This window comes from Peromyscus californicus, unplaced genomic scaffold, assembly GCF_007827085.1.
Source record: "Peromyscus californicus insignis strain IS unplaced genomic scaffold, ASM782708v3 Scaffold_22__1_contigs__length_63687245, whole genome shotgun sequence".
Taxonomy (NCBI): Eukaryota; Metazoa; Chordata; class Mammalia; order Rodentia; family Cricetidae; genus Peromyscus; species Peromyscus californicus.
Genome location: NW_026294525.1, coordinates 21,009,814 through 21,037,152, shown reverse-complemented (window position 1 = coordinate 21,037,152; position 27,339 = coordinate 21,009,814). Strand labels below are relative to the sequence as shown.

The window sequence follows — 27,339 nt, the reverse complement described above, 5'->3', positions numbered from 1 at the left end:
TTCCTCCACGACCTGGGACCCTTTTCAATAAATAAATAAGTTCCAAAAGTGTTCCTCCTACCCCCATTATTGAAGAGATGAATTGTCACTTCTAAATTGATGCTGAAATACAAAATTCTCTATTCGTGGTAAATGCACTGTTGATTTGAACCAACGGCGCGCCTTACCAAGTGACTGGTTTAGATGAAGTACCAGGAGTGACGACCACCCTCTTCTTCACCGCAGGTATAGAAGCCTGAAGCATTTCAATTATGATGTCTGTCAGAGCTGCTTCTTTTCGGGAAGAACAGCAAAGGGCCACAAATTACATTACCCGATGGTGGAGTACTGCATCCCGGTGAGCACAGAGCTTTTGAGCCAACTGACCCAAGATGACATTTTTATTCATTTCATTTTTACTTAACTTTGTTTTAAAACCTCTTTCGAGAACGTTTGGTCGTAATATTTTTGTTTTCTTCTAACTTATATGTGCTTCTTGTGTTGAATTCATTAAGAAAAATTCATTACTCCAGTTGTAATTTGTTAACTTCCTAAGTAGGTGTCTTGACTTTAAACTTAACTTCTTTTAAGCAAATTAAGAACTGACACTGACTTACCTATGTTGAAAATGAAACTATTTGCTGACACCAACCATGTTTATCTTAGTCTTTTAAAGGATAGTTTCTGAAAAAAACTTATACATTATCAAAATGAAAAATAGAGAAATCAAAAATATCATTCATAGATTTAGTTTTTGAACAAACTAACCTTCTAATAGCTTTACATGTTCTAATTATATAAAATCTGAGTATGCGTATATATGTATATGTATTTTGACTTAATTTTCTTAAAGAACTATGTAGCTCACTATGTAGCTCTGGCTGGCCTAGAGCTCACTATGTATATTGGACTAGTCTGAACATAAAAAGATCTGCCTACATCTACTTCGTGAGTGCCAGGATTCAAGACATGCACTACCATGCTTGCTGTTAATATATTTTTTTATCCTGAGTGTTTCATTTGACTTTGTAGGAAATAGCTGTCCCCCATTTTTCCTTAGACAATAGCTTCCCATCGCAAAGTATTAATTGAATGAATGACTATAATTGGCCTAACCACCTTTGAATTTAGGTCTTCAGTCTCCTAGTGTTATAAGCCATCTTTAAAAGCATTACTGAGAAGGTAGCAGCACTTTATATGTGTTACATAAATTGTGTTTCCATTGAGTTAATGACTAGAAGTGGTCATCTAGGTCAATCAATATGAGTATCTTCACAGCCAAAATACTTGATCCCAAGTCATATTCCAAAAGTGATCTCTGCCACCGTATGATATTGCCACATTTGCTCATGTGTTCATTTTCCCATTACCCACCCCCCAGCACTGGATACAGTTATTGTGGTTCCTTTGACCTAAAGCTGCTTGTCCTGAGATTATGCTCCTTTTCTGTCAGGAGCTATCCCTTAGCTTCCTCCCAAATCACGCTGAAATTTATTCATAGAGTTATGTATTTTCTTTGGTTTAGAGAATTAAGTAACTTTTTGGATCATAAACCTATACAAAGGCAGCTGTACTTATAAAATGTGCACATATCATTCTCCAATTCTTTTTTTTTCATTCTCCAATTCTTAGTGTCTTATTTTAAGTCAATAAAGACATATATGGAGAGGAAATTTCTAGAAAATGTTACTGAATTATAATGGATGAAATAATCTTGATGCCTAACATTAACCAAGAAAATATTGCTCCCAAGGAAGTTTGGAAAGTTCATTTATTGCAGTTATTAATTTATTTACTAAATCAACTAATATTGAATTCTTGCAGTGTGTCAGGCATTATTAGAGGTAGGTGCTAGTTGAAGTGGTATGGACAGATTCTAGTCAGTAGATAGTCCGTATGCATGTGTGAATGGTTATGTGTGTACACTTTGGTGCCCAGAAGTAACTGAGTGTGTTAACGGAAGATTGCTGGCTAAGGGAGAAAGGAACAGGAAGTGAGGGTAAGCAGAAGGCAAGGGAAAAGTGACAAAGGGCAGCCAGTGTGATGCCTGAGACCAGCTGTGTCTGCAGTTAGAGAAGTTAACCTAAGTCCGCTTAGAGACTGGGAGACACAGTCCCTTCTTGCCTGATAATCACCTTTCAGAGAAATGGTTTTCAAGGTGCTAAGAGAGACTCCTGAGTGGTAAGAGATCATATTCATCTCAGGGCCAGAGCACAGATTCAGAGTCCTCCATCCTTTTTGATCGGTCCCCTTGGAGTGGTCAGGGCTTACCTTCAGCTTTAGATGGGAATGAACAGTAAATTTTTTGAGCAGCATAATTCCTTCAGGTATATATGCTTTTAAGTGAAGCTGGGGGTGAGGTTCATAAGAAGTAGGCAGCCTTGAGCTATCAGCCCCAGCTTTAGCTAGTTCAAGGAGAGAATCTGTCTCTAGTGTTAGCTCTAAGGATTTGTTGGTTGCTCCCAGGAAAGACAAGATTACTGACATTCCTGCTGCTGTCTACATAGGAGGAGAGAATCTGTGATATTGAGCAAGGAAACAAAGAAAGGAGATGATTCAGGATGTAGTGAGTGCCTTTGAAAAGCAGGATAAGGCAATAGAATGATAAGAGGAGCCATTGTACTCAAGGAAAACCAGGTCCTTCTTGGGAAGCCGACCTTTGGGTTGAACCTGAAGGTGGAGAGATTCAGCAGCCATGTAAAGAAGTGGGGTAGAGTAACAGATAAGACATGGCAGAAGGAAGAAGCAGCATCCTGCGTGTGCTCCCACGGTGGCAAAGAGGATGACAGGGAGGTATAGACCCGAAGTGGAAGGTGTCCCTCAAAGAAGACAGGAAGCACTTGGTCCATAGATGAGGTACCCAGAGAAAAATGAAAAGTAGGGTCCCTTGTCCAAAGATTACCAAGACTTTTGAAATGACAGTGAAGGGCCTTCAACTGAGCTGGGATCTTCTGAGCGTGCGATCGCTCACTGCAGATGCTTAGGCCTTCTGTCCAGGGAATTTCTCCTTCACTAAAGGGACAAAAAAGGCCTGATGAAAAAAAAAAACAGAGGTTGCATGACACCGTTCAGATCCTTGAAAGGGATTTGGATTGGGAGGAAATAAAATGTTAATATTTACATGATAATAGCTAAAAATTCAGGGAGCTGATTATACAGATCTAATGCTAAATGGGAAAAATAAAAATAAGTAGATGAGGTTAGAGTAATGATATAGAAATACTAATTTTATTCTCATTACATATGAACATTTCTAATAGTTTTCTAACATTCCCAAGCAATTTGTAATCAATACATGTTTAATAATCATTGGCCAGTGGAAGCCTGCTTGCAGTCACTAATGAATGTATAAAGTCTTTTCTCCTACTACCAATGCTGAATCAAACAAAATAAAACTCTAAGTCAGTGTTTCTCAACCTGTGGGTCACAACCCCATGGGGAGCTGAATGATCCTTTCACGGGGGCCACCTAAGACCATCAGAAAACACAGATATTTACATTATGATTCATAACAGCAGTAAAATTACAATTATAAAGTAGCAACAAAAATAATCTTATGGTTAAGGGTTCGCCACACCATGAGGAACTGTATTAAAGGGCCACAGCATTGGGAAGGTTGAGAACCACTACTCTAAGTTATCCCAAACTATTTCTGTTACGTAGTCCTTTCCAAGTGACTCTTCCATTTCTGGGATTCCAGCTTGCCCCTTAATTTCCTGGGTGATATGTAGCATGAATTGTTAGAAGGTCTTATTAATAAAATCAAACCTGAGCCAGGTATTGGGGTGTACAAGGGAAGATCAGAGAGACAAAACAAGCCACAGCTACCTTACCTCGCCAGTTCCTCAGCTGGTCTTGTTTCCTCAGACTGGAAGCCTCTGAGTTCTCATCCAGAATGAATCTCAGCTGAACTGCTGCTCGAAAGCCCAAAAGCTTAACCAGCCAAATGCTTAACCAGCCAAATGCTTCTAGTTTCTGTTCCTCATGCCTTATATACTTTTCTGCTTTCTACCACCACTCTCTGGGATTAAAGGCATGAGTCACCATGCTTGGCAGTATCCTTGAACACATGGATCTCTGCCTCTGGAATGCTAGGATTAAAGGCATGTGCTACCACTGCCTATCCTCTATGTTTAATATTGTGGCTGTTCAGTCTATGACCCCAGATAAGATTATTAGGGTGCACAATATTTTGGGGAACACAATACCACCTCAGTGATATCCCTTTTCAAGCCATGTTTTGGGAGATCGTTTGGCTTTTCCTAACTTAAGCAGCAGTCCTGACCATCGCTATGTTAGGTTAGTTTTTGCGTTTGACCTACAAGCTTTTGTTCCTTTCCACCTGCTTTGTGCAGGGAATCAAACCTAGAGCCTCATACAGCCTAGGCACACAGCCTACCACAGAGCATGCTAGGCGAGCAACCTAGTACAGAGCTAAATCTATAACTTTTTATAAAGTACCTAGACATATTTGTAAACCGAGTCTTAGAGGCACACTCTTGCCTTAAATGATATGACATGACTTAACTGCTTTCCATTTTTTTCACCTACATTCTTAAGATCTACTCCTTTTTCCTTCTGCTGTCTTCTTTTTAAATACACTTTATCTATGGTCCGTTCATCTCACCAATATCTAAATTCCCTTAACATCTACCTTAGAAAATGGGCTTAAACACGAGTGTATTTTTCCCAGGAAAGTGATAATCAGTGATACTTGCACACTAAATGGATGCGACCTTCCCGTAAGCATCTTGGTCCTTGCAGTTCTCATAGCCCGTCTCCATTACTGGCTAAGAAAATGGCCTGTTCATACCACTGGCTCGTCTCTTTCTCCTACAAGGTCACATTTTACCCTTCTCTCAACGTTTTTTTATCGCTGAGAAGTGTAATTTGTAAACCCCATTTTAAGCCCTCGGTACTCCCCAAGTGCTTCACCCACCTATCAGCTTATTATTTATGACAATGTTTGTGTTTAGCTATATGAAAACTAACGGTGCATGAATTAGCTATCATGATTCATGAAGATATTTTATGATACTGATAATAAAATATTTACATGAGGAAGTGGAGCAGATTGTTTTTCTAGGAAAATTACTTTCAACTCTTACTACCCATTACTGCTCTAGAATCCAAATTTGTACCTTAATGACTTCTTGATTCAGCTTTATAAAGGTGTATGCTCAAGAGACGGCGTGACTTGGATTACATTTGATGTCTGTTACCTTTCACTCCATTCACGTGCAGCCTACATTTTCACAAAAACACCTCAACTGATACTTAGAGAGGAATCCTCTTAGCTTCTTCTAAGGTGTTGGGCCTTTGGTAAAGTCAGCACATGGTAGGAGCGTGCAGTAAACATACTTATATGCTGAGCCAGAAAAGCAGAGAGAAGAGGCAAAGACAGTATCCCACAGTCCCCTTGAAGAGCATTCTGCCAGTGACTTGGCCTCCCACTAGGCCTCACCTTCAAAAGCTTCCACCAACTTCCAATAAGGACACCCTGGAGATTTGTCATTAATGTGTGGACCTTCAGGGGACACTCATCAACCAAGCTTAGTCTCTTATTTGCTGTTGTGTGAGGTGTTTACCCACCAACCCCACAGCTCCCCAGAGTTTTCTTGAGTGTGAGCAGCAGGAAACATTAGATAGAAGGATTTATTGCGGAGAACATTGCGGAGATAAACAGATAGAAAATAAAGGATAGCCTCGAGAGGGCCTGGAACCTATTCCAACGGGCCCAACTGTCTCTGCCCCAGGGTTTTTATAGAGACGCCAAGGGGTGGAGCAAAAGACCTCCTCCCCCAGCACAGCCAAGTGCAGACCATCCCAGACACCTGCACTCAGGCTCGTGGTCCTAATCATCCTCTATGTGGACCTGCTGGGTAAAGCCACGAGGAACCCGAGAACGGGCTCCCACATTGCTGTAACAAACCACAAATGTTGTTGTTTCATGAGCAGACTCCTACTTGGCTCCTGTTTCTGAGGAACTTCAAGCTGGAAGGCACCTCTTGGGGCCTGGGCTATCTTGTATCCTTTCCTAGTAGGAGATAAAAGGGCAAGACAACACACATATAAAAAAGAGGAGAGGCAGCCCAACACATTTTCTATCAGGAATCTTGGCTGCTAAAATGTACTCTTAGGATACAATCCACCCTTAAGGATCTGTGATGTAATCCAGTCTTAAGAATCCTGCCTTTCAACACTGCTGCTTCCAGAAACTTTCTAACACATTTAAATAATTAAAGCATTTACCTCTACAGTGAAAATTCTCCCATTCTGTCTTCTTTAAATTCGTCACTGCTGTGAATACCCAAAATTTAATTTGAGTTAGAAAAATAATCATGTTATTAGAGGATGCAAAAGTCTTTTATTTTTAAATTCACACTACAATTTCATATATACAACATTTTTGTTTGGGTTTTGATTTTGTAACTGGAAGTGTTGGAGTCCAACCACAGGGTCTCACACATGCTATCCCAGATCTTTTAAAGATTATTTTTTACTTTGAGAGAGGGTTTCAAAATTGCCCAAGTTGACCTTGAACTTGCAGCCCTCTACCCTCAGTCTTCTGAGGGGATGGAACTACAGGGCTGCACTGCCAGAGCCAGCACACTCTTAACTATAGCTACAATACCATCTATGGCGGCTCTGGGACTTACTCGTGTTACAACTGACGATTTTGATGTGTTTCCATTTCTAAACTTCTCTCCAGATTTGGCAGTCCCCATTCTACCCTCTGCCACTATCAGTCTGACTTCTAACTTTTTAAACTTTTTAGAAGATTCTATGTATAAATAAGACCTATGCATAAATATGTGGGATAGTTCTCTTGGCATATCTGAGTCATTTCACTCAGTATAATGTCCTCAGGTTCAACTGTGTTGTCGCAAATTTGAGGATTCCTTCTTTTATAAGGCTGAGTAATACACCCTCTTCTCTCTCTCTCTCTCTTTCTCTCTCTCTCTCTCTCTCTCTCTCTCTCTCTCTCTCTCTGAGATTTTCTTTATTCATGCATTGTAGGATATTTAAGTTGAATTCACATTTCACCTCCTACGCATAACACTATAGTGACCGTGAGAGTGTAGTACCTCTTTGAGAAGTTGATGTTATTGTCTTTGTGTTCAGAAGTAGGATTTCTACTTACTTAGTAGAAATAATTCACTTAGTCTTGATCTTTTAATGCCTTTAACTCCTCTAAAGGACCTCAGACTGTTCTTCATCAAGGCTGCACCACGAATGGTATGCCTTTACATTTCAGAGTGCTGGAATGCACAGGGTTTATAAGAGTGTGTGCAATTGCTAACTATGAGTGAGCACTGAATAGGGTTAAATGCTAAGGAGAATGGAAAATGTTTAGAATCTCTCCTGGGGTCAGTCTGGAGTCACTAAAAGATGAGTAAAGATTGCTACCTTGCCACAGGAGCACAGCTGAGGTTAATTGCCAAGGATTTGTTATCTATGGCTCTGTCATTGCTCAGCAGCTTTAGAGCTATGCAATAATAGTTAAGGCCAAAAGAGTAAGGAATTCACAAGTAGTCATGGTGCTGTGGTTGTCTTGGGCTTTCCTCACGCCGAATAAACCTAACGCAGGTGAAGGGGCTAAAGGTGAAAGTTTGGGGGTGAGGAATACTTTATTTGTATTAAAAAAATAATATAAGGAGAGGAAGACTCCAGTCTAGTCAACAAGAGATTCTTTTCCCCCCAAGTTATAGTTTTTAGAATAAAAGATGCTTAGCATTCTGGCAGGGCCTAAGGTATAGTCATATACCAATATTTAACCAAAATAGAATGCAGAGGGTTTCAGAAGTGAGGTATCATTTAGGACATCATCACTAGGTCTCCAGAAAATGATGGGTTCTAGCTGTGTGCCATTGTATCTTAAGACGGACTTCAAGAGTACATCGATTGTAGATGGTGAGGCAGAGGGGCAAATTGCAGAGGAAGGAAAAACCCATCTTTTCTTTCCATTACTGGGGTCATACAAGGCAGATTAGCAAATGTACAAAAAATCACTGAATGACAAGTTCTCATCAATTCTGAGGCTTTCATGAGGAAATGAAAACCCAGGGAAATGGAGAAGCCTATTTAGTTTAATGCTAAGGATTTCATGAAGAGTGGGCAGTTAGAGAAGTTGAAATGAACAGAAAGGTTGTGACATAGCCTCATGGTACTAGAGAAATAAACAACCTGCTTGTAGAGATGCTGCTCTAGGTCCGTTGTCTTCAAAAGATGTCCCAATCATTCACTGCTGCTGTAGCAGAACACTTCCAAATGAGTAATTGATAAACTACAGGTGATTATCTGTCACAGAGTTTCGGAGACTGAGAAATCCCAGATGGAGACGGAAGTCTCCATCTGGTAGTAGCAATTGCACCATGTTATTCCATGCTGAAAGACATTGCAAGATAACACAAAAAGAGTGGGAAGGGAAAAGAGAAAGAGCTACACACACATCCATTTTATCAGGCACCAAGATCAGTAGCAACCCTCTTCTGCCATAACATTAGTCCACCAGAGCCCACATTACCTAATCATGTCTTAACAACCTGTCCTTCAATGTCGTTTACTGGGAATTAGGCTTCTAATACAGCAGATGTATGGGACACTTCCAACACTTAGCCATAGATAATGGTGGCAATTCCTACCTGCCCAAGAGAGGCTTTATGAGATGCTTCAGGGGACAAGATCAGAGAGGATGACCTTCCTGCTTCTGCTGGTTTTTCAAGAGCCATAGTTTGGGGTAACATGCACTAAATCACAGTGAATATAAACCTCCTTTTCTCTCACCCTGCATATAGTACTGTCATCAGCATTGGGATTCATGTATGGGAAGAGGTATGAACACGCTGCAGGGGAACTTGTGGAAATAAGTAGAATGCACAGCAGTGAAACATGGAAAGTATACAGATAGAGGCTGTGTGCATGGGCTGAGGGACAGTGGCCCCACCAAGTTAGGGAAGAGGAGAAATTGAGAGAGTGCAGTGTTGTTAAATACAGATGTCAGGGCTGGCTAGGATGGCAAGGTATTTGAGAGACATGTCAGCTCAAGATGAAGAGACTAGATAATTTGAAAAAAAAAAGTGTTTTCTGGAAGGGCAGAGGTATTGGCTACTTCCAGCTTCGAAATGGTGGGTTTGTGTCGCTGTAAATTTTCTCACTCAGTTGAAGGTCATTAGACAGAACTGGTCGACAATGGTATTTTCACTGAGATTTTTGCTAAAAACAAAATAGGAAGAATAGGGGGAAGTGTCTCTGTGGAGAGCAGCTTACTAAATTTGTATCACTTAAAACAGATTGGTAGTATAGTTTTTAAACAAGTGTGCAGTTGTATTTTCATTACTTAGGAAATACTTTGTGTAGTCAAACCTATGTCCTATGTGGTAAGGCCTTACATATTTAATATAGCATGTGACGCCTCACAGATAGAAACAACAGCAAACATTTATAGACCAGCATTAATTTCAATATGATATCAACTCAACACAGTAAGTAAACGAAGATCACTTTCTTTTCAACGTTGATAGCACGGCTAAGGTTTCCAAATACCTAAATTGTGTGTGTGATTTGTTCATATAAAAAGTCCAATAATAGCAATATGTTACACATTCACATTAGCAACTTCATCATCTGTTGTCAACCAAACAAAATGATGGAGACTTCCAGGATACTATAGTCAAAAGTGCATGTTATGTTTAAAACAAAGTTCAGCATATTCATCATGCTAAGTACAGTGTGGAAGACAAGAAGTATCGGCAGGTAAAAAGAATTTACCAAGAACAGAAGCAGACAGAATTTATTAAAATATATTGTCTAGGAGCTGCAGAGGAGTTCTTACAGAGTACAGATACACTGAGAAGACTTTGGTTGATCTTATCTCATGGGCCATTTATGTGGGTCTCATCTCACCCTCTTACTAAAAGTAAATTTTACAGTGTACGTTGTCTTTCTTGGGGGTGGGCATTTGAGTAGAGGCCATAGTAGTCCATTAGGGGTTGGCCTCCAGATGTTTTCTTCTTTGGACTCAGGTTCAAGTCACTGTGGCCTGGTTGTTAAAGTGTAGGGCTTTTGCTTTTGTTTTTGGCCTCTTGTCTACAATACTATTCTTATTGCTATGGATTTATAGATGTAGAAATAACCCCAGGTTTGTATTTTCTGTGTTTTTAGAAACTGATAGAATCAAAATATAATATGGGAAAACAAAACAGGTTTTTAGAAAGTTAAGGCTGAATTTGTGCCTTTTGAATTGTATTGGCAAAAGTAAAATGTAAGGATAAAAAGGGACACGCTGGCACAAGTTGCTTTGTCTCCTCCCTCCTGCCAGCATCGGTGTGTTGGGAAGGCTGTGAAAATCAACTGTAAGAAAATGCTGAAATGCTGATTCCGTCCTTGTTAGGTTGGCATGGTTTGTGTTGGCAGCCCTGCGTCTTCAGATGCGCTTTGGGATATTGGCCAATATGCTAAAATCACAGCATTATTGCTGTTTCTCTGACTTCAGCATCCCAAAGTGGTTTTTTTTTTAAAGCTCTTATCTTCCCGATGGTGATTTCCCAGCAAGTCTGGTGCATTTAGATGGTGCCATTAGCTCTTAAGGCTGCAAGAAGCTCTACTTCACATCGGTGGCTTATGACCATGCTTGTTCTTGGTGATTCTGCCAATGTTACTTAATTTTTAGCTTTCTGTTTTTCCATTAAGACTCAAAAGGCTCTGAGTTTTTCTTACTGATTTCAACCAAGCTGTAGAATCTAAATGTGTCTGAATTTTAACTTGTTGAAATCAGTGAAAACTGAGTGAAAACCCAGGGTTAGTTTTGTCATTAAAAATGAAAAATTCCCTGCCAGTGTTTCAATGTCCTGTGATAATGAAATGGACCACTTGGAAGTTTGCATTCAACCCTCAGCTCTGTCTTCAAGCAGGAAACCTTTGCTAATGAGTGTGCTTTGCATCAATGACTCCAGCATTTGTCCATGGTCCACATGGCAACATTTCATTATTTATCTATGTGTCAGATGACCGTGCGTTTTTATATAACCTTGATTTACATCATTACACTTCTGTGTTTCACTCTGTATAACTTATTAATATTTGAATTTAAAAGTTGAAAACCTAATGTTGGAAGTGTTTGTTATGGACATGTGTAATACTGTTATTTAAGCAATGAACTGACCAAGAAAATCACTGGGAAATTAAAATTAAATGTAATTTGGCCTCTTTGCAGTTCTTTTTGTTATTTGGTTTAATTGATGTGAAATTAGCAGTTGTGTTTTGTCCTTGTGGACTTTTGGCATCATCGTAAACATTCCCTGTCTATGGGGTGCCTTGTGGATTTCTGGCATTAGTAGTGGATGGTTCTTCAGCTGAAGTAGAGAAGCAATTTATTCAAGCAGTCACTTCATAACAAATAGCACAGGGCTTAGCATCTCTGAATTCTAGATTCTTCTGCACTTTGGTCTTGCTTTTTGTTTGCGAGTCACATTAATGACAAGGAAATGCCTTTCAGTCATCCATCAATGTGTTTGAAGTACAAGAATGTGCTAGGGGTCAGCATTTAAGCTAAGGATATACAGTTTAAAATATGGAACAGAGATGTAGGGATTCATTCACATGAATTAATATATAGATGCACGATCGAAGCCAAAGATAATTTCAAAGTATACTTCACCTGAAGTGACTATATTTGCTCTCAATTGAAGAGTAATTGGAAAAAAAAAATTAAAATATTCCTGATGGAGGCTGGGGAGATGGCTCAGTGGTTAAGAGCACTGGCTGCTCTTCCAGAGGACTTGAGTTTGATTCTCAGCAACCTCATGACTGCTAACACTGTAACTCCAGTTCTAGGGGATTTGATGGCCTCTTCTGGCCCGTGAAGCACAGAGATACATGCAAGCAAGACATCCATATATATACAATAAAATAAAATAAATCTTAATATAGCATATATAAGTATATTATATATTCGTATACTATAGTGTACATAGTATATATAAGTATACTATATAAATTAAAATACTCCTGACTTTTACTGCTGTTATTGCCATTGGTAAAACAGGACCGAAGAATGAAGTTGTCTGTCTGGTTCAATACCTTAGGGTTTTGATAGAAGTGTGCTTGAGGAGATCGGTTCTACAGTAGATTTTATAATTGGGCAAAACTTACCAATATTTTATTCATTCATTTATGCTAATGAGACCAAGTGGAGAGCTAGCTATTAGTATTACTCAGGTGAGTTTTTATCCTCTTACTGCTACTTTACTTCCGGATAAGGGAGTGTTTCTTGAGTATTTAACATGCCGACGTGTTTTCATTCAATTCTAACTATTTCACCGTGGCTCACTATGATTAGCTTTAGAAGAAGAAAAACACTAATTTGGAGGGGCACTCTCACAAGAGTGTGAGTTCTTCCAAGCTTGTGGGTAATCAGTCTAGAGGAACTTGGAGGGAGATGGTGGCTCCATGGCTTCAGGCTATCTCAATCTCTGTGTTTGTCGTCTCCTCTCATTTGTTAGTTAGATTAAAAACAAACAGGGCAGTTAATCAGCAAAAATAGAAATCCACAAAGACAATATTTGCAATAAAATCCTGTGCTAATAAAGCCCTCAAACAAAACTGTATGGTGGCAGGCCACCACTAGCCACAGAACCTACAAGATTGTCACCACATGGGGAAACAAGAAGGAAGCAAAGGTATTTGCGAACTGTAGATCCTCCCAAGACATCAGATGGTCTGTAGCAAACACAATGGCTGTTTTTGGAGCAGAATTCTACCATGGGGGCACTTATCCTGTCCAACTTCAATGTGATAGTTTTTGTTTTATCTAGTGATATTTTACTTTGTTATATTTTAATATTTTTAGAAGCCTTCTCTTTTCTAATGAGAGACAGAAAGGGAGTAAATATGGACAGGAGAGGAGGTAGGAAGGTACTGGGAGAGGTAGAGGGAGGGGAAACTGTAATCAAGATATATTATGTGAGCAAAGAATCTATTTTCAATGAAAGAAAAAAAAACCCTACTGTTACAAGAAATGAGTGTGGCATTTAACAGGTTGACTCACTGTACAGTAATTTCCAGTAAGTTCCTTTCTATTCCATCTTCCCACCGTAATAGCAACAGCTGTCTGCTTTTAAAGACCAAAGCACTGAATCTAATGTGAAGGGTAAGTTGAGTTTGATGACCTCCTTTAGACTAGGTGGTGGGCTTCTTTTTGCCAAAGCATTGCATTAGCACTATAAAATTAGGAGCTACTGTTGTTAGGTGGCTAATTAGACCAAGCATATGTAAATATTTTTACCATTTCTGTGCAAACTATTAGGCTTAATTCATTGCTGTGGCTCTATTCCAACTGCAGAATTACGTTCTGTTATCCTGAATGCTGTCCCTAGCCACTATGGGAAGACTCATGTTTCATATCTCCTTTAGTGTTGGGATGATGTTTATGGAGCCAGTGAATGACAGCCTTGGATTACGACTTTGGATGACACCTATCTTCCCTCAATATAAAGATTATTGTAGAAACCAGAACATACTGTTTCTGTGTGAATACGTACTTTATAATACACATGCTTTGTTTGAAACAATTTAACTTCATGCCTTAACTTTTGGGGAAGTGAGCAGGTGTTTGGTGGTTTTTTTGTAGTGGGGCAGAATAGAGAAGTGTTTTTTTTAATTGCTTGATTAGTTTTATTATAGTTTTCTAGGTTCTGAATATAGTTGGTATATTTGACTGCCACGTGGGTAATGTGGGGTTGGACTTGTGCCTTAGAGTGGTCTGTCACTTTTCCCTCAAACATGAGTCCACATAAGAACCCCGAATAGATAAGCTGAAACAACATAGAAACCACAGCAGACATGCTAGGTGAAGCTCCATCTATGAAACACCCAGAATAAACAAACTCATAGACTCAGAAGATAGATTAAGATGTGCCAGGGTTTGGGCATGAATAGTAGGCATATGGTACCTTTGAAGAGTGACGGTGTCATGATGTATGTAAGTAGATAGTGGTGTGGTTGTTCATGTAGAAGTGTACTCACAACCAGTGAGTTGTACGCTGTACACTGCCCAGAGGTGGGAGGTAGGGGCCTTTGGAGCCTTGCTCACCTGACCTTTCTCTCACCCACCCAACTCAGGGCTACAAGTTAAAAACCTCTGGACTCAAAAATGAATGCCTTCGCATAGCCAAGCATAGAGACAGGCTATGCTGAAGCGGGAGCACATTCTTCAGTCAATATTTCTGTATATATTAGCTGCCCATGCTAAGAGCAGACACAGGAGCAATGGAATCCCAAATGCTTCTTCCACGGGTCTTCCTTCTGAATTTCTGTTTTAGAAAACATCTGCTCTTTTCCACCTTCACAAGGATGCACATGCCTAGGGCATCTGCTGTCTGAGAATGATGCTGTTGTAGGTGTGCGTGCCCTTTGCAGTTGATGGTGAAGTCTTTTGTTCTCCATTCCAGGCATTCCTCTTTTTTCTCCCTCGACTTTATTCTGCTTCTTTCTCCTTTCTGCCTGGTACAGATTTGGATCCCACAAAGCCCTTTATTTTATACCAGCCCTTTTCCTATAGAGTTGCCTTGAGATGCTGTCGGCATGTGTGTGTAGGTGTATGGGAGAACATGCTGGTGTGTGTTACTCATACCAGTGCTAAGTACATATATACATATGTGTCTGTGGAGGGCAGAGGTCAACTGTGGGGTTCATGTCCCAGGAATTATCCTCCTTATTCTCTTATTTGCTTGAAGTTCACGAACCCCAGGGATCTGCTTGTCTTTCCCTCTCCAGTTCTCACTGATATACAAGCAGTCCCCAGCCCCCAACTTGAATGTCTTTGTTTGTTTATTTACCTTCTCATGAAAAGTTTTGGACCACTGAACTTCTGCTACATGAAGGACAGACCTTCTCTATCACACTTCAGATTGTCCGGTTTTCTTTCCGTTACTAAAAGCAGGCTCGACGCTGTGAAATTGATGAGGACAAGAGGTTGTTCTTGTTGGGGATATTTGTCTTAATAAGAAGAAAAATTAATGGATTATTTTTACTCTCATTGTCTGCAGCTCATGCTTACTTCTTTCTGCTTTGCAATCCCAGAGTAGATTTAATAATAATAAAAAAACCTCTATAACTGTTTAATAGAAGCAAAGTATTTATGTACAAAAAAGCAACTACAAAATAGAAAGCTGTGTACATATATACAGATGTGTGTGTGTGTGTGTGTGTGTGTGTGTGTGAGAGAGAGAGAGAGAAAATACAACTTGTTTGTGTAAAAATTTGTTTTTATAAAGTTCCATGCCTAACTTTATAATGCAAGCCTATAACTCCAGCTACTCTGGACTATTAGGGAGGATTTCAAGTTCAAGGCCCCCCTGGACCATAGAGTGAGTTTAAGGGCAATCTGGACAACTTTGTAAGAATCTGTCTCAAAATAAAATTTAAAAAAGGACTGGGAGATGTGTGTGTGTGTGTGTGTGTGTGTGTGTGTGTGTGTGTGTGTGTGTGTGTATGGGGTTAGCGTACTTCCCTAGCCTGAGCGAGAAACTAAGTTCAATATCCAGTATCTAGTACCATAAAATAAAGAGTTTCAGTTCATAAACAAGTCTGTATGATGCTGGATCACTTGCCATTAAAGAAAAGACATAGAGTAGGACTCAGACAAAAATAGTACATATACATATTCATCGCTCTGTTTGTGTTTTATAGAAAACTTCTCTGTCTCTGTATAAAGAGGGGGAATGAAGTCTATTCAGTGATAGATTTGGAAGCAAACCAGCTGATATAGAACCCAAGTATTAATTCAGCTCTCTGTTAATAATATGAATATGTAAATGCACCTTCAGGGCTAAAGCTGATGTCTGTGTTGAATATGAACACTAGAGTTGCTGATCATACAAAATTAGGCCTAGAGGATAGTTTATGGAATAAGATAAGGGAGTGGGGTTTAAGGACTTTAAGCATCTCTCTTGTAAATGGTTATAGAAACTAATCCTGCCAGGCATGGTGGTACATGGCCTTAGTCCCAGCACTCAAGAGGCAGAGGCCGACCTGGTTTACAGAGCAAGTTGTAGCCTATCCAGGGCTACATAATGAGACCCTGCCTCAACCAAACAAACAAACAACAAACTAAAACCCCCAATTATTTTGAAGTCCTTAAGGAAATAGAAACACTGTATATCACCATTACATTTTAATTCAGGTAAAATAATTGTATATCTATGTGGTTGAGAAAGGAAAGAAACTTATAGTTTCTTTTCCTAATGAAGTCTGGAGGAGGCTCTGTGCTTTCTTTCCCTCTCTTCTCTTTCTCTTTCTCTCTCTCACCTTTATCCCCTTTACTTTTTTTCAGAAAGGGTCTCATGTAGCCCAGGTTAGCCTCATGTACCCCAGGCTAGCCTCGAACTCCTAATCCTCCTGCTTCCGTCTCCCAAATCCTGGGATTATGGGCATGCACCACCAAGCCTGGTTAGAAGGATTGGTTCATTTGATTGCTTTGTTTTCATGCTCAGCTCCTTTGATATTTATTTACGGCCTCCCCAGGTAGCCCCAGGTAGACTGGCCTTGAACTACAGATCCTCTTGTCTCTTTCTTGTATGTGTTATGATATTGGGCATGCACTTCCATGTCCCCTGCCATGTCCCCTGCCAAGACCCTTTCTTTGTTATTATTTGAACTTTCTCCCAACTAGAATGTGTGGTAGCTTGTGGGGAGCCAGCATGGGCTAAGTGCTAACCTTGGCTTCTTAAGCCTAATTAGAACTGTTTAATCTTGAGTACCATCACTTTACTAGTAGAAGGAAATTGGTTTGCTGATAGGAATTTACCAGTAAACTTTCCAAAACTTTAGTTTTGAGGTCAAGTTTTTAAATATTGGACAAATAATAATGATTTACTTTTAACACAATTTTTTAAAAATTATGGAATCATCACTGTAATATATTTTTCATGAGAGTCCCAATTGCCATTTAGTTTCATGATACTGTGCATTCCAAAAATATATAAATTGGCCAAAATTGTTGGCATTTAATAGCATTTAACTTGCCTATGCTCAGATTTTGTTGTAGGTGTTGTTAGAGTCCTTGATGTTTTAATGAGAACTGTGAATCTTTCAACCTCATAGACAACATCTGGGGAAGACGTGCGAGACTTCACGAAGGTACTGAAGAACAAGTTCAGGTCGAAGAAATACTTTGCCAAACACCCCCGACTTGGCTACCTGCCTGTCCAGACCGTGCTGGAAGGGGACAACTTAGAGACGTGAGTTCCATTCTAGCATTCAGTCTGCGAACACTTCTGTCTCTCTATGTTTAATGCTAACAACACAAAAGAAATTCCACAGTACCAAAGAGATGTGTGTCCCAGTGAAATGTTTTATTTTGAAACAGGTAAATTCATTCTCTAACAACAATTAATTTGTATTCCTTGTTTTTTATTTATTTTATTTCTTTTTTTTTTTTTTTTTTTTTTTTTTTTGGTTTTTTGAGACGGTTTCTCTGTGTAGCTTTGTACCTTTCCTGGGACTCACTTGGTAGCCCATGCTGGCCTCGAACTCACAGAGAGTTTTTTTTATTTTTTCTTTAACACCGTCACAGCCTGTTTTTCTGAACTTGCAACTCTTTTTTTTTTTTTTTTAAAGAAATATCTAAGTCAGATTGGGGTATCATTTGCTCTTTCATTTGTTTCCCTTTCTTTTTTCTCTTTTAGAGGTTTCAATCTTTTTGTTATAATAACTTTTATTATTGTTTTATGGGACAGGGATGGAACCCTGAGCCTCACACATGCCAGACAAATGTTCTGCCTTTGAATTATAGTCCCAGCCCTATTTTACATCTTTTTAATATAAATTATCAGTAATATTTCATCTTGTACTTCAAATACACATCTATCCTGAAATCTCATTTTCTGTTTCTTCTTGGTCTTCTTAGAGATGAAAGTGGCAAAATGTAACAACTTTATTCATTGTATGAAATAGACAGAATTGCTTAAAATCTGCGTTTTGAGTTGATAAGCATCTTCACAGAAGTTATGAGAGAGCAAAATCATAATGGGATCATAAAGCTGAGACAGAAAACAAAAGAATCTAGAGCCTGGAATGAGAAGGAAAAAAGCTTTAAAATGAGCCAAAAGACATGCATGGGCATTGTAAATCACTGGGCAGTTATCTATTGAGATCAAAGTAGATGAATTGCTTTCTAAACTATCTACACCAATATTTCAACTGCATCCTTTTTCATGTGCTTGAATGTGCTAGCAAAGCCCTGTATACCTAAAATATGTGGTGAAGAGCGATTAAGGAAAATGCCCAGTGTTTACCTCTGGCCTCCACATGTATGTATGTACATGTGCACACACTCAAACGAGTACAAAAATATAAGCTTTTCTAATTGTTTCCACAACACACATTAAAACAAGTTTTATTAAATTTATTTTATTTAAGAAAGATATTTAAATATATTTACAAAAAGTATTTATCTTCTGGTCTTTTATGAATATGCTTTTGTCTTCAAAGATTGTGTATTAAGAATTCTTCTTTTAGTATGCAATACTGTTTGACTTGCTGAACACTTGATAAGATTTTACTTCTGTTCAGATCACATCTGATTAGCTTTTGTAGTAGCTACTTATGGAAGACAATATTGTAGATATGCTGTCACATGGTCCTGGGATTTAGGAGGGAATATGATAGATTCGTACTGAGCAATGTTGCCTTGCACTCTTTCAATGAATCATTGCCATTTATATCCATCATTCACATGAGCCATAGATAGAAGGGTGTTTCATACTCCTTTTAAGCATTTTAAATATTTTTCCCATTATAGTGTGAATTCTAATTGGTCTTAATAATAAAATCCCACAGCCAAATATTGGGGTAAATGCTGAAAGATCAGAGAGACAAAGGAGCAGGCCACAGCTGTTTCTTACCTCACCAGCTCCTCAGCTAAAAAGGAGGGTGAGATCCTGTCTCCACCTGCCTTATAGTCCTCTCTCTGCTCAGCCATATCACTCCCTGTTTCCTCCTCTCTAGTGCTGGGATTAATGGTGTGTGCTTCCCAAATACTAGGATCAAAGGCATGAGATCCCAAGTGCTGGGATTAAAAGTGTGTGCCACCACTGCCTGGCCTCTCTGGTTAACTAGTGGCTAGCTCTGCACTCTGATCTCCAGGCAAGCTTTATTTGTTAGCACACAAGCAAAATATCACCACATTCCTTCAGTGTCAAAATAATCACAAGATTCAGTTTGTGTATATGCATGCGTGTGCATGTACATGCATATACTGTGTGTGCAGAGGCAAGAGGCTGACATGGGTTGTCTTCCTCAGTTGCTGCCAGCTTATTCTTTGAGACAGGGTCTCTCTCTGTATCTGGAGCTTACTGACTGAGCTAGGCAAGCTGGCCAGCAAGTCCCAGGGATCCTCCAATCTCTGCCTCCTAAACACTGGGATTATAGGTATCCAGCTTCTATGTAGGTTCTAGGGATTGAATTCAGGTTCTTCATGCTTACAGGGGACATATTTTACTGACTGAGCCATCTCCATGGCTCCCAAAGTGTTTTTGTTGAAGTAAAAATTATCAGGAAAAACATGCAAAATAATTTTTTTCTCTGATTTTGACATACTATGCTGAAAATGCATCACCACGCTTAACATAAAATTTCCACCATTTTCCAAGAGGGATACAAGAAAAAAGGAAGGGGCATCTGATTTAAATTGGATGTCACAAGATCCCTTTTGAACAAGATTTATGAGTTACTAGATAGTGTGGGCAGGTTTTCTTCTTCAAACCCTACATAGAGCTCTGCGGATATGCTGTAGTTCATTTTTCTGCTGCGCCCTTTTCTGCTACAAGGTCACTTAATCTTCCAGTAGAACAATTTGTGTGAGTGGGTAGTTTAAAAGAAATGTTTGATTTCATTTATTTTCCTACCTGTGGGAGGAGAACATTGGAGAAAAACCACTGAAGTGGGGAAGGTGTTGAAGCTGTTTATGGAGCTGGTTAGAATTTCCCTTGGCTTATTTCTCTTTCATCTTCACAAATGTAGTGGTTTATCTTCTGACCGGTAATTAGCTATGCAGGCATGCGTGACGGGACTTTACAGGAAGAAACACTGATTACTGAGAGGGGCAAGTATGTCCATGCTAAGGCTTATTCAGTTCATCTTACAAATCTGTGTGCAAGAATTTTCACAATGGAAGTAAGTGAGTTAAAGAGCATAGTATTCATAATAAAGTTAACAAATAAGCTTAAAATAGTGGCAAAAGTAGTTTGAGAGTTCTGGGGGATTATTATTGGCTTGAGAATTTGGTTAGTTTCCCTCAAGATAGAGAGCTCTGATATTGGGTAAAGTGCCCATAGTGTACGCTATCACTCTTTGAAAATTTTACTGTGGCAAGAGTCCACTCATAGCAGATACAGTTGTGGAGATGAATGTTCAGGAGGGACGGATAGCTGTGCTAAGCCCGGCCTGAGTCATGTGCTGAGAACTTGGAGTGCACAGAGTGAAGGAAAAGACTTACTGGCCAAATGAGTCATTTTCAAAAGCCTGGATTGAAGCTCTGTCAGGAAACCAGTATCAAGAACAAAGAGTGAGAGAGAGAGAAAAAAAATAGCCAGATAATAAAGAGTCTTTTTATCCAACTTCTACAGAGTTTATTCTGAGAGTAGTGGAGGACTTCGAGAGTTCACAGGTAATACTAAAGAGGAAAAAGTGGTCAGTGGTTCAGGAAAGGTGATAACATAAAATTACCCTTCATAAAATGAGCCTTATTAGGAGTGAGGGGGCTTCACTACCACAGGAGCCATGGTCATGTCTTGAGGTGGTGGGGCGTTATTAGAGACAATACATCATCATATTGTAGGCAAGCATTATAGAAGCACAAAGGAAGTTGTCTTGGGGGCTAGGGAGATTTCTCAGTGGTTAACAGCACTAGCTGCTCCTCCAAGGACCTGAGCTCAATCCCAGCAATGATGTCAGATGGGTCTCAACCTGTATCTCCAGCTCCAGGGAATCCAATGCCCTCTCCTAACCTCCAGAGGTACCCACGCACATATGTCATGTACATATGTGGTATATACACAGATAAATAAAAAAAATAAATAAAAAAAAAAGAACACACACACACACACACACACACATACACACACACACACACACACACACACACACACACACACACACACACACACACCAGTAGGCATTGATCTTCTATTGAAAGCTTGTATCAAATGTTGTCCTACACTTGAATTTCAGAGATGATTTCCTAAACAGTTACTGTTTCAGGAAGTGTGGTGTAGATTTGTCTGTCTCCTAACATTTAGTATCCCTATTTGGGGATACTGAGTACTACTGATGTGCTAAAGAGGTGGCATAATACTGTTGCTCCATTGTTCCTGCTTCTACTTTCTACTTTACACATACACAGTTAACTCTAATTACAGAACAGGTGTTTTGACAGACATACAGGTTGAATGCTCTTTTTTGAAAGTAGGTCTAAGGAAATTTAGCTTCGCCCAAGAAGACGACCTTACATCTCTTTAGCCTCTGCCCCGCACATACCATCTTGTGCTTCACAGCAGGAGATAATGAGATCATTAACCATGTCTCAAGTTTGCACATATAATAGAAAAGGAAGTCTAGAAGGATTTTGCTTGAATCAGCATTCGCTTTTTCAAAAACGTTATATAATTAAGCAGAGTACTAATTTTCTTTCTGCATTCATTGGGCAATTCATCATTACCTTCCCTCAAAAGTTAGAGTTTAAACTACTTTTTTAATTGGAACGAATTGTTTCGATGGCATTTCATGGATATTTGGGGGCTCTCAGGGGATCTGGGAGACCAGGGCTGCCCACATGTTGCAGCTGGCACCACATAAACCAGCCTCAGACCAAAGTCCAGGGTCAAGCAGAATACATTTGCCAATCTAGTTTCCCAGAGTGAATGTCTAGGTAACACCATACTAGATGGAAGTCTGTCTGTCCTGTCTTAGAGAAGTCGCTCTCAGTGTGCTGATGATTGGACTCTGAGTAGGATCTGCAGAGGCAGGAAGGCCTCACTCTTCTCAGTGTATCTCAAGTTGAGAAACTTGGTGTACACATGACTTGAACTTTTATATTTCTGGATGAAGAAAATTCTTTTTGCTTCAATTCCGATATTGATAGTTTAATAAGCAGGTAATAAATTCACCTTTGTGATCAAGTTTCTTCTCCAAGAAAAACAAAAATACAATTTCTAGAACATTATCTTTGAACAGCCTATAATTTGGGGCGGTTTTAGCACATTCTACTGATCTTTTCAGTCTGACTGTTCTAAAATGTGATTACTGTCTTAAAATACATGTGTCGTAAGAGCTGGCAAAGTTGCTTTTGATTTCCCCGGTGGTGAATATCGAGGTGGCCAAATGTGAGTGGGTGGAAGATGACTGAGAATCCCGCTCCTCCCGCTTTTGTCTGAAATCGCTCTAAATGTTTGTTCTGTGACTTTTGTCTCCCTCTCCCCTCTCTACAGTCCTATCACACTCATCAGTATGTGGCCAGAGCACTATGAGTGAGTATTCACAGCCCCCGTGCACAGGAGGGGAGTTCCGATCGGGCGCATTGCATTAGCATGGGTCCATGCTACTGTTTTTCCCTCCTGGGTGACACTGCTGGTGGTGTGTTTGCATGGCAAATCCGTTACTTAACTAACCTTCTAACTGGTAACGTCTGTCGAGACTGAGAATAAAGCCCTTGCCTTTCTTTTCTCTTCGCAGTCCCTCACACTCCCCTCAGCTGTTTCATGATGACACCCACTCAAGAATCGAGCAATACGCCACGCGGTAAGAGGCCGATAGGCATCCCCTGCTCTGCCCCCCAGAGTGTTTCTGCTTTTGTAGCCGTTCAATGCTGCTGATGGACCTTGCGGTGGGAGTGCATTTGCAGAAGTCATGGTTCTACTACATCCGGAACCTGGGCCTCTATCTTTCCATGGTGGGATTTACACGTTACCAAACACCTGCTATGTATTCTATGAAGAGTAGATTTCAATGGGCTGCAATTACAGAGCTGCTGAGACCGCAAACACGGAGCAGGCAGGATCCAGATAATATAACCTAGTTTCAGTGAATGAAAGTAGTGATTGGAGCTCCTCTCCAGAGACCATGCACATATGAATTGCAATATGTAATTAAACTTACGTTAATGCCTGATTATTGGTGAAATTATTAAGGCCACTCCACGTAGTTAAAAGGAGATTTATTTAATGGCGTAACTTACAAATTAAGGAATAGGTAGGTCGCGGAGTCTGGGGAAGGTGTATCACAGTCCAGCGGTGTTCTCTGGAGCTCTGCTCAGTCCACCTCTCCAGTCCAGGGTCCCGCAACAGAGAGAGAGCCCGCCGATCCAGATCTTGGGTCCCCCGGCGCCTCCCTTGGCCCCACCTTGTAGGCGTGACAGTTGCCGAAGTCTCAATGGGGGTTGGAACTTCCAGATCAAAGCTGGAATGGCTACCCACTACACCTGATTGTTAGGGTTTGTCTTTAAATCCCGAAACAATGCAAAATATAGGCCTGCAGGTAGTGTGCAGAACTTTTCGGGAAATTGCTTAATACCAACCATTGGTGATCCTGGAAGCAGCTGTGTCCAAAATCTCTAGTTTAAGACCCATTAAAACAAATGGTAACATTTGAGCTGAATTGAGACTACGTCACATTTTTGGAGAAAGGCACTCTTGGGCTGATAGAGAACATGCTGTGAAAAGACGGTGGCTTGTTTCCTGAGCCACAGAAGGGAAAGGAGTTGAGAGACCATGGGATGCCAAAACCATGGTCTAGTAACACAGAGCCAGTTGCCCAGGAGTTAGTTCGCATTCTAGATGGAGAAAAGTCCTGGTGACTTTTCAGACCTTAGAGAAACATACTTAGATTTGTGTGTGAAGGATATTTCACCTCAGTGGGGACCAGCTGGAGGGCCTGGGAGCTCAAGAAGAAGACTGCACACTGTAGTGTAAGATAATAGCCTACAGACCCTATGTGAGTGGTAAGCAAATGGCCCCTCACCAGGAGAGATGTTTTCCATTCAACCACTGTGCGATATCTGGACCCTTTTCTGTTTACAGAATGAATGAAGATTTAAAAATAATGGATGACCACAGCAGTTGTGGCCACTTGATTTTTGTCCCTTGTGTTTGTATTTTCAGACTGGCCCAGATGGAAAGGACAAATGGATCTTTTCTGACAGACAGCAGCTCTACCACAGGAAGCGTGTAAGTGCATCCTGATTGAATCTTCCCAGGAGGCTGCCTGAAAGGGTTTTGCTTCAAAAGAGTATCTTGGCAACTGGGGCCAAGGCAGGCTACAAAAATCACACCACCTCATGCAAAAGATTTACTGGGGAGGTCTGTGTGTGTGTGAGGTGGGGCACACAAAAGACTGCCTCTGAACAGGATGGAAAAACAGAGGTGACTAGGTTGTGATGGCGGGCTTTATAGGGGGTATGGAGCATACACATAGGGAAAATATATCAGGGTGGGAGCATGTCACATTAATGATGACAGGAGTGTTGGTGGTGAGTCATTGAAGGTGAGAGGAACCTGGTTCTGGAATGTGGGACGTTCTTAGTTGACTAACACTACCTCCTTGTGTTATGGTCTCAGAAATAATCTTCATGGACCTCTGAGTTGGGATCCCAATCAAAATTGATGTGTGTTTCCAAAAAGTCTGTGTATATTTTATGCTTTTAAGTCATCTTAATGTAAATGAAATATGTTTATTTACTTATTTGTTTGTGTCAATGAATCAGCTCACCTGCTCTAGAACAATCCGATTGCTTTACAATAATATAATATTGATATGCACTTTTGTGGATGTGTGTTACATGTTTGTATTTCTGTGGGTGTGTATACATATGTATATAGGTGCATATGTTTGCACATGTGTGTGGAGGCCAGGGATCAACATCAGGTGTCTTTCTCAATTGTTCTCCACTTTACGTTTTTTGAGACAGTCTCTCTCAATGAAAATGGATCTTATTTATTTGGCTAGGTTGGCCAGCCAACAAGCCCAAGGGATCTGTCTTTCTCTACTCCCCACCTCCAGGCCCCTTGATTCCCATCAGCCTTAGTGTTGCAGGTATGTGCTACCACACCTAGATTTCACACCAGTGCTGGGGATCCGAACTCACGTCCTCATGCTTCCATGGCTAGCACTTTGCCTACTGAGTCATCTCCTCAGCTCATAATAATGCTGTTGAGTGATTATTTTAAAATACACTTCCATAGAATCGACACACTTTTGCAAACCCCCCTTTTTCCTGCTCACTACCATTTTCTCCACAGTCTCTGTTCTCTTAGCAATGCTATCCACACATGCTTAGACGTATTCTCCCTGCCGTTCATTTGAAAGTAACTCCCTTGCAAATATTTTATTTTATTAGGAAGCGAGAAAAGCCTCATTGACTTTGGAATATCTTTTTAAAATAGCTTCAAAGCCGGATATTTTATGTCTGGCTTCCTTGCTATGCATCTTCAGCTTGGTTGTGGAAGGCTCTTGGCAATTGCTTTCTCGCTGATGATCCACTATAATAGATCTTCTTTCTTGGGAACTTGTTTTGACCTTGTTTTTCACATTAGTTATGAGATGATGTGTAAGAGACTTCTGTAGTTTCGAGTTGTTATGACTTGTGAGCTCAGTATGGTTCGACCACACAAGGAGGCCTAGGAGGAACAGAGAATACCTAGAACATAATACCTACATGGTTTTCACTAACAAAGACTGGAGAAAGCCAAGTAGAATACCTTAAGCCAATGATTCTCAACCTTCCTGACGCTGTGACCCTTTAATACAGTTCCTCATGTTGTGGTGATCACCAGCTATAAAATTATTTTTGTTGCTATTTCATAACTGTAATTTTGCTAGTGTTATGAATAGTAATGTCTGGTAAGCAGATGCTCTTAGATGACCCCTGTGAAAAGGTCATTAGATCCTCAAAGGGGTTCGACCCGTATGTTGAGTACTACTGCTAAGCAAACTGATAAAGAATGTCTCCCTCATGTGTATTTTATTTTTCATTTGTCATTAAGCTTATACATGGACGCTCTTGTGAAATTTTTCAATTTTAAACATCAAAGTTTGGCATCTTAACACTTAACCATCATACAGTCATGACTTAAGCATCAGTGTTCAGGTGTTTTGAACCAGAATCCATTTCCAGCTCAAGATAACAAAGCGTTTGCTCTGTTCTTTCATATGTAACCTACCAGTAGGTATTTCATCTAAAGTAATTAAGTATCTTAAATAACTTTTATTTTTTTTTTTATTTTTTTTTTTTTTGGTTTTTCGAGACAGGGTTTCTCTGTGTAGCTTTGCGCCTTTCCTGGATCTTGCGCTGTAGACCAGGCTGGCCTCGAACTCACAGAGATCCGCCTGGCTCTGCCTCCCGAGTGCTGGGATTAAAGGCGTGCGCCACCACCGCCCGGCTTAAATAACTTTTAAATCAGCCTAATTCTCACCAGTGTTGAAAGTATCAGGGAATTAAATGAAAAAAAAAAAGTTAAGGTAAAAGTCTAACTTCTTTAACGTGTTTATTTTTGTATGTGAACAGAATACAGGCAATGTTCAAATTGAATATACACTGTCTTCAAATTAAAATAAACACTATTTTAAATTTTATCACTAATGTTTCAGAACAGAGAAGATAACTGGATGATTAGCAGCTGAACAGATTTAATATGCTGCCATTTGATGTGATGATTCATTCAACAGATGTTTATTTTATTCCTAGAGTATAAACATACAGTAAAACGATGGAGCCACTTCTGAGAGGCAGTTATTTGTAGGCTATTTGGTAGAGCCCTACTCAAATTGGTATGTCCTCACATGTATGTGCAATTACAATTAAATTAAAATATTATTAAGAGACAGTACTCAGAACCCCCTAGCCCTGTTTTTTGTTGTTATTTTGTTTTTGTTTTTTATTGTTTGTTTGTTTGTTTTCTTTTTTCCTTTTTTTGGACAGGATTTTACTATGTGGCACATGCTGGCCTCAAATGTCCAACCTTCTACCTCACCCTATGAAGTGTTCTTGATAACAGGCATGTGGCACCACCTTTACCTAATTGTACTGTCCTTTCTGCCCCAGGATTATGTTTAGTCAGGTGACATGCAGCTGTGTGTCTTCTCCAAACTTGGTATGGAACGGTGAGCTAACAGTTGCCCACGGTGACAGCCCTTCAGCCACAGAGCTAGGAAAGACCATGGTCAATGCTTTCTTTTGTTTATTTGTTTGTTTGTTATACCTCCAGCCACAGCCAACATGCCTGTAGTTTCAGTTGGCTTTGATCCCTCAAATTTGATCATGGAAACAATTCCCTGTCCTCTCCCCAAGCATTCCCCTCCATGAAATCT

The 27,339-nt window shown here is 40.0% G+C and overlaps 1 protein-coding gene across 9 annotated transcripts in view; it reads left to right on the top strand.

The window, feature by feature from the left end:
• The window catches only part of Utrn (utrophin), a 497,313-nt gene that overhangs the window by 449,694 nt on the left and 20,280 nt on the right, over positions 1-27,339 (top strand). For all 9 annotated transcript variants that reach the window (XM_052751043.1, XM_052751044.1, XM_052751047.1 and 6 more), the window contains 5 exons: positions 226-337; positions 17,083-17,219; positions 22,467-22,505; positions 22,711-22,776; positions 24,135-24,200. In XM_052751043.1, the coding sequence (XP_052607003.1) occupies positions 226-337; positions 17,083-17,219; positions 22,467-22,505; positions 22,711-22,776; positions 24,135-24,200 (420 nt within the window). The remainder of the gene's footprint in view (positions 1-225; positions 338-17,082; positions 17,220-22,466; positions 22,506-22,710; positions 22,777-24,134; positions 24,201-27,339) is intronic.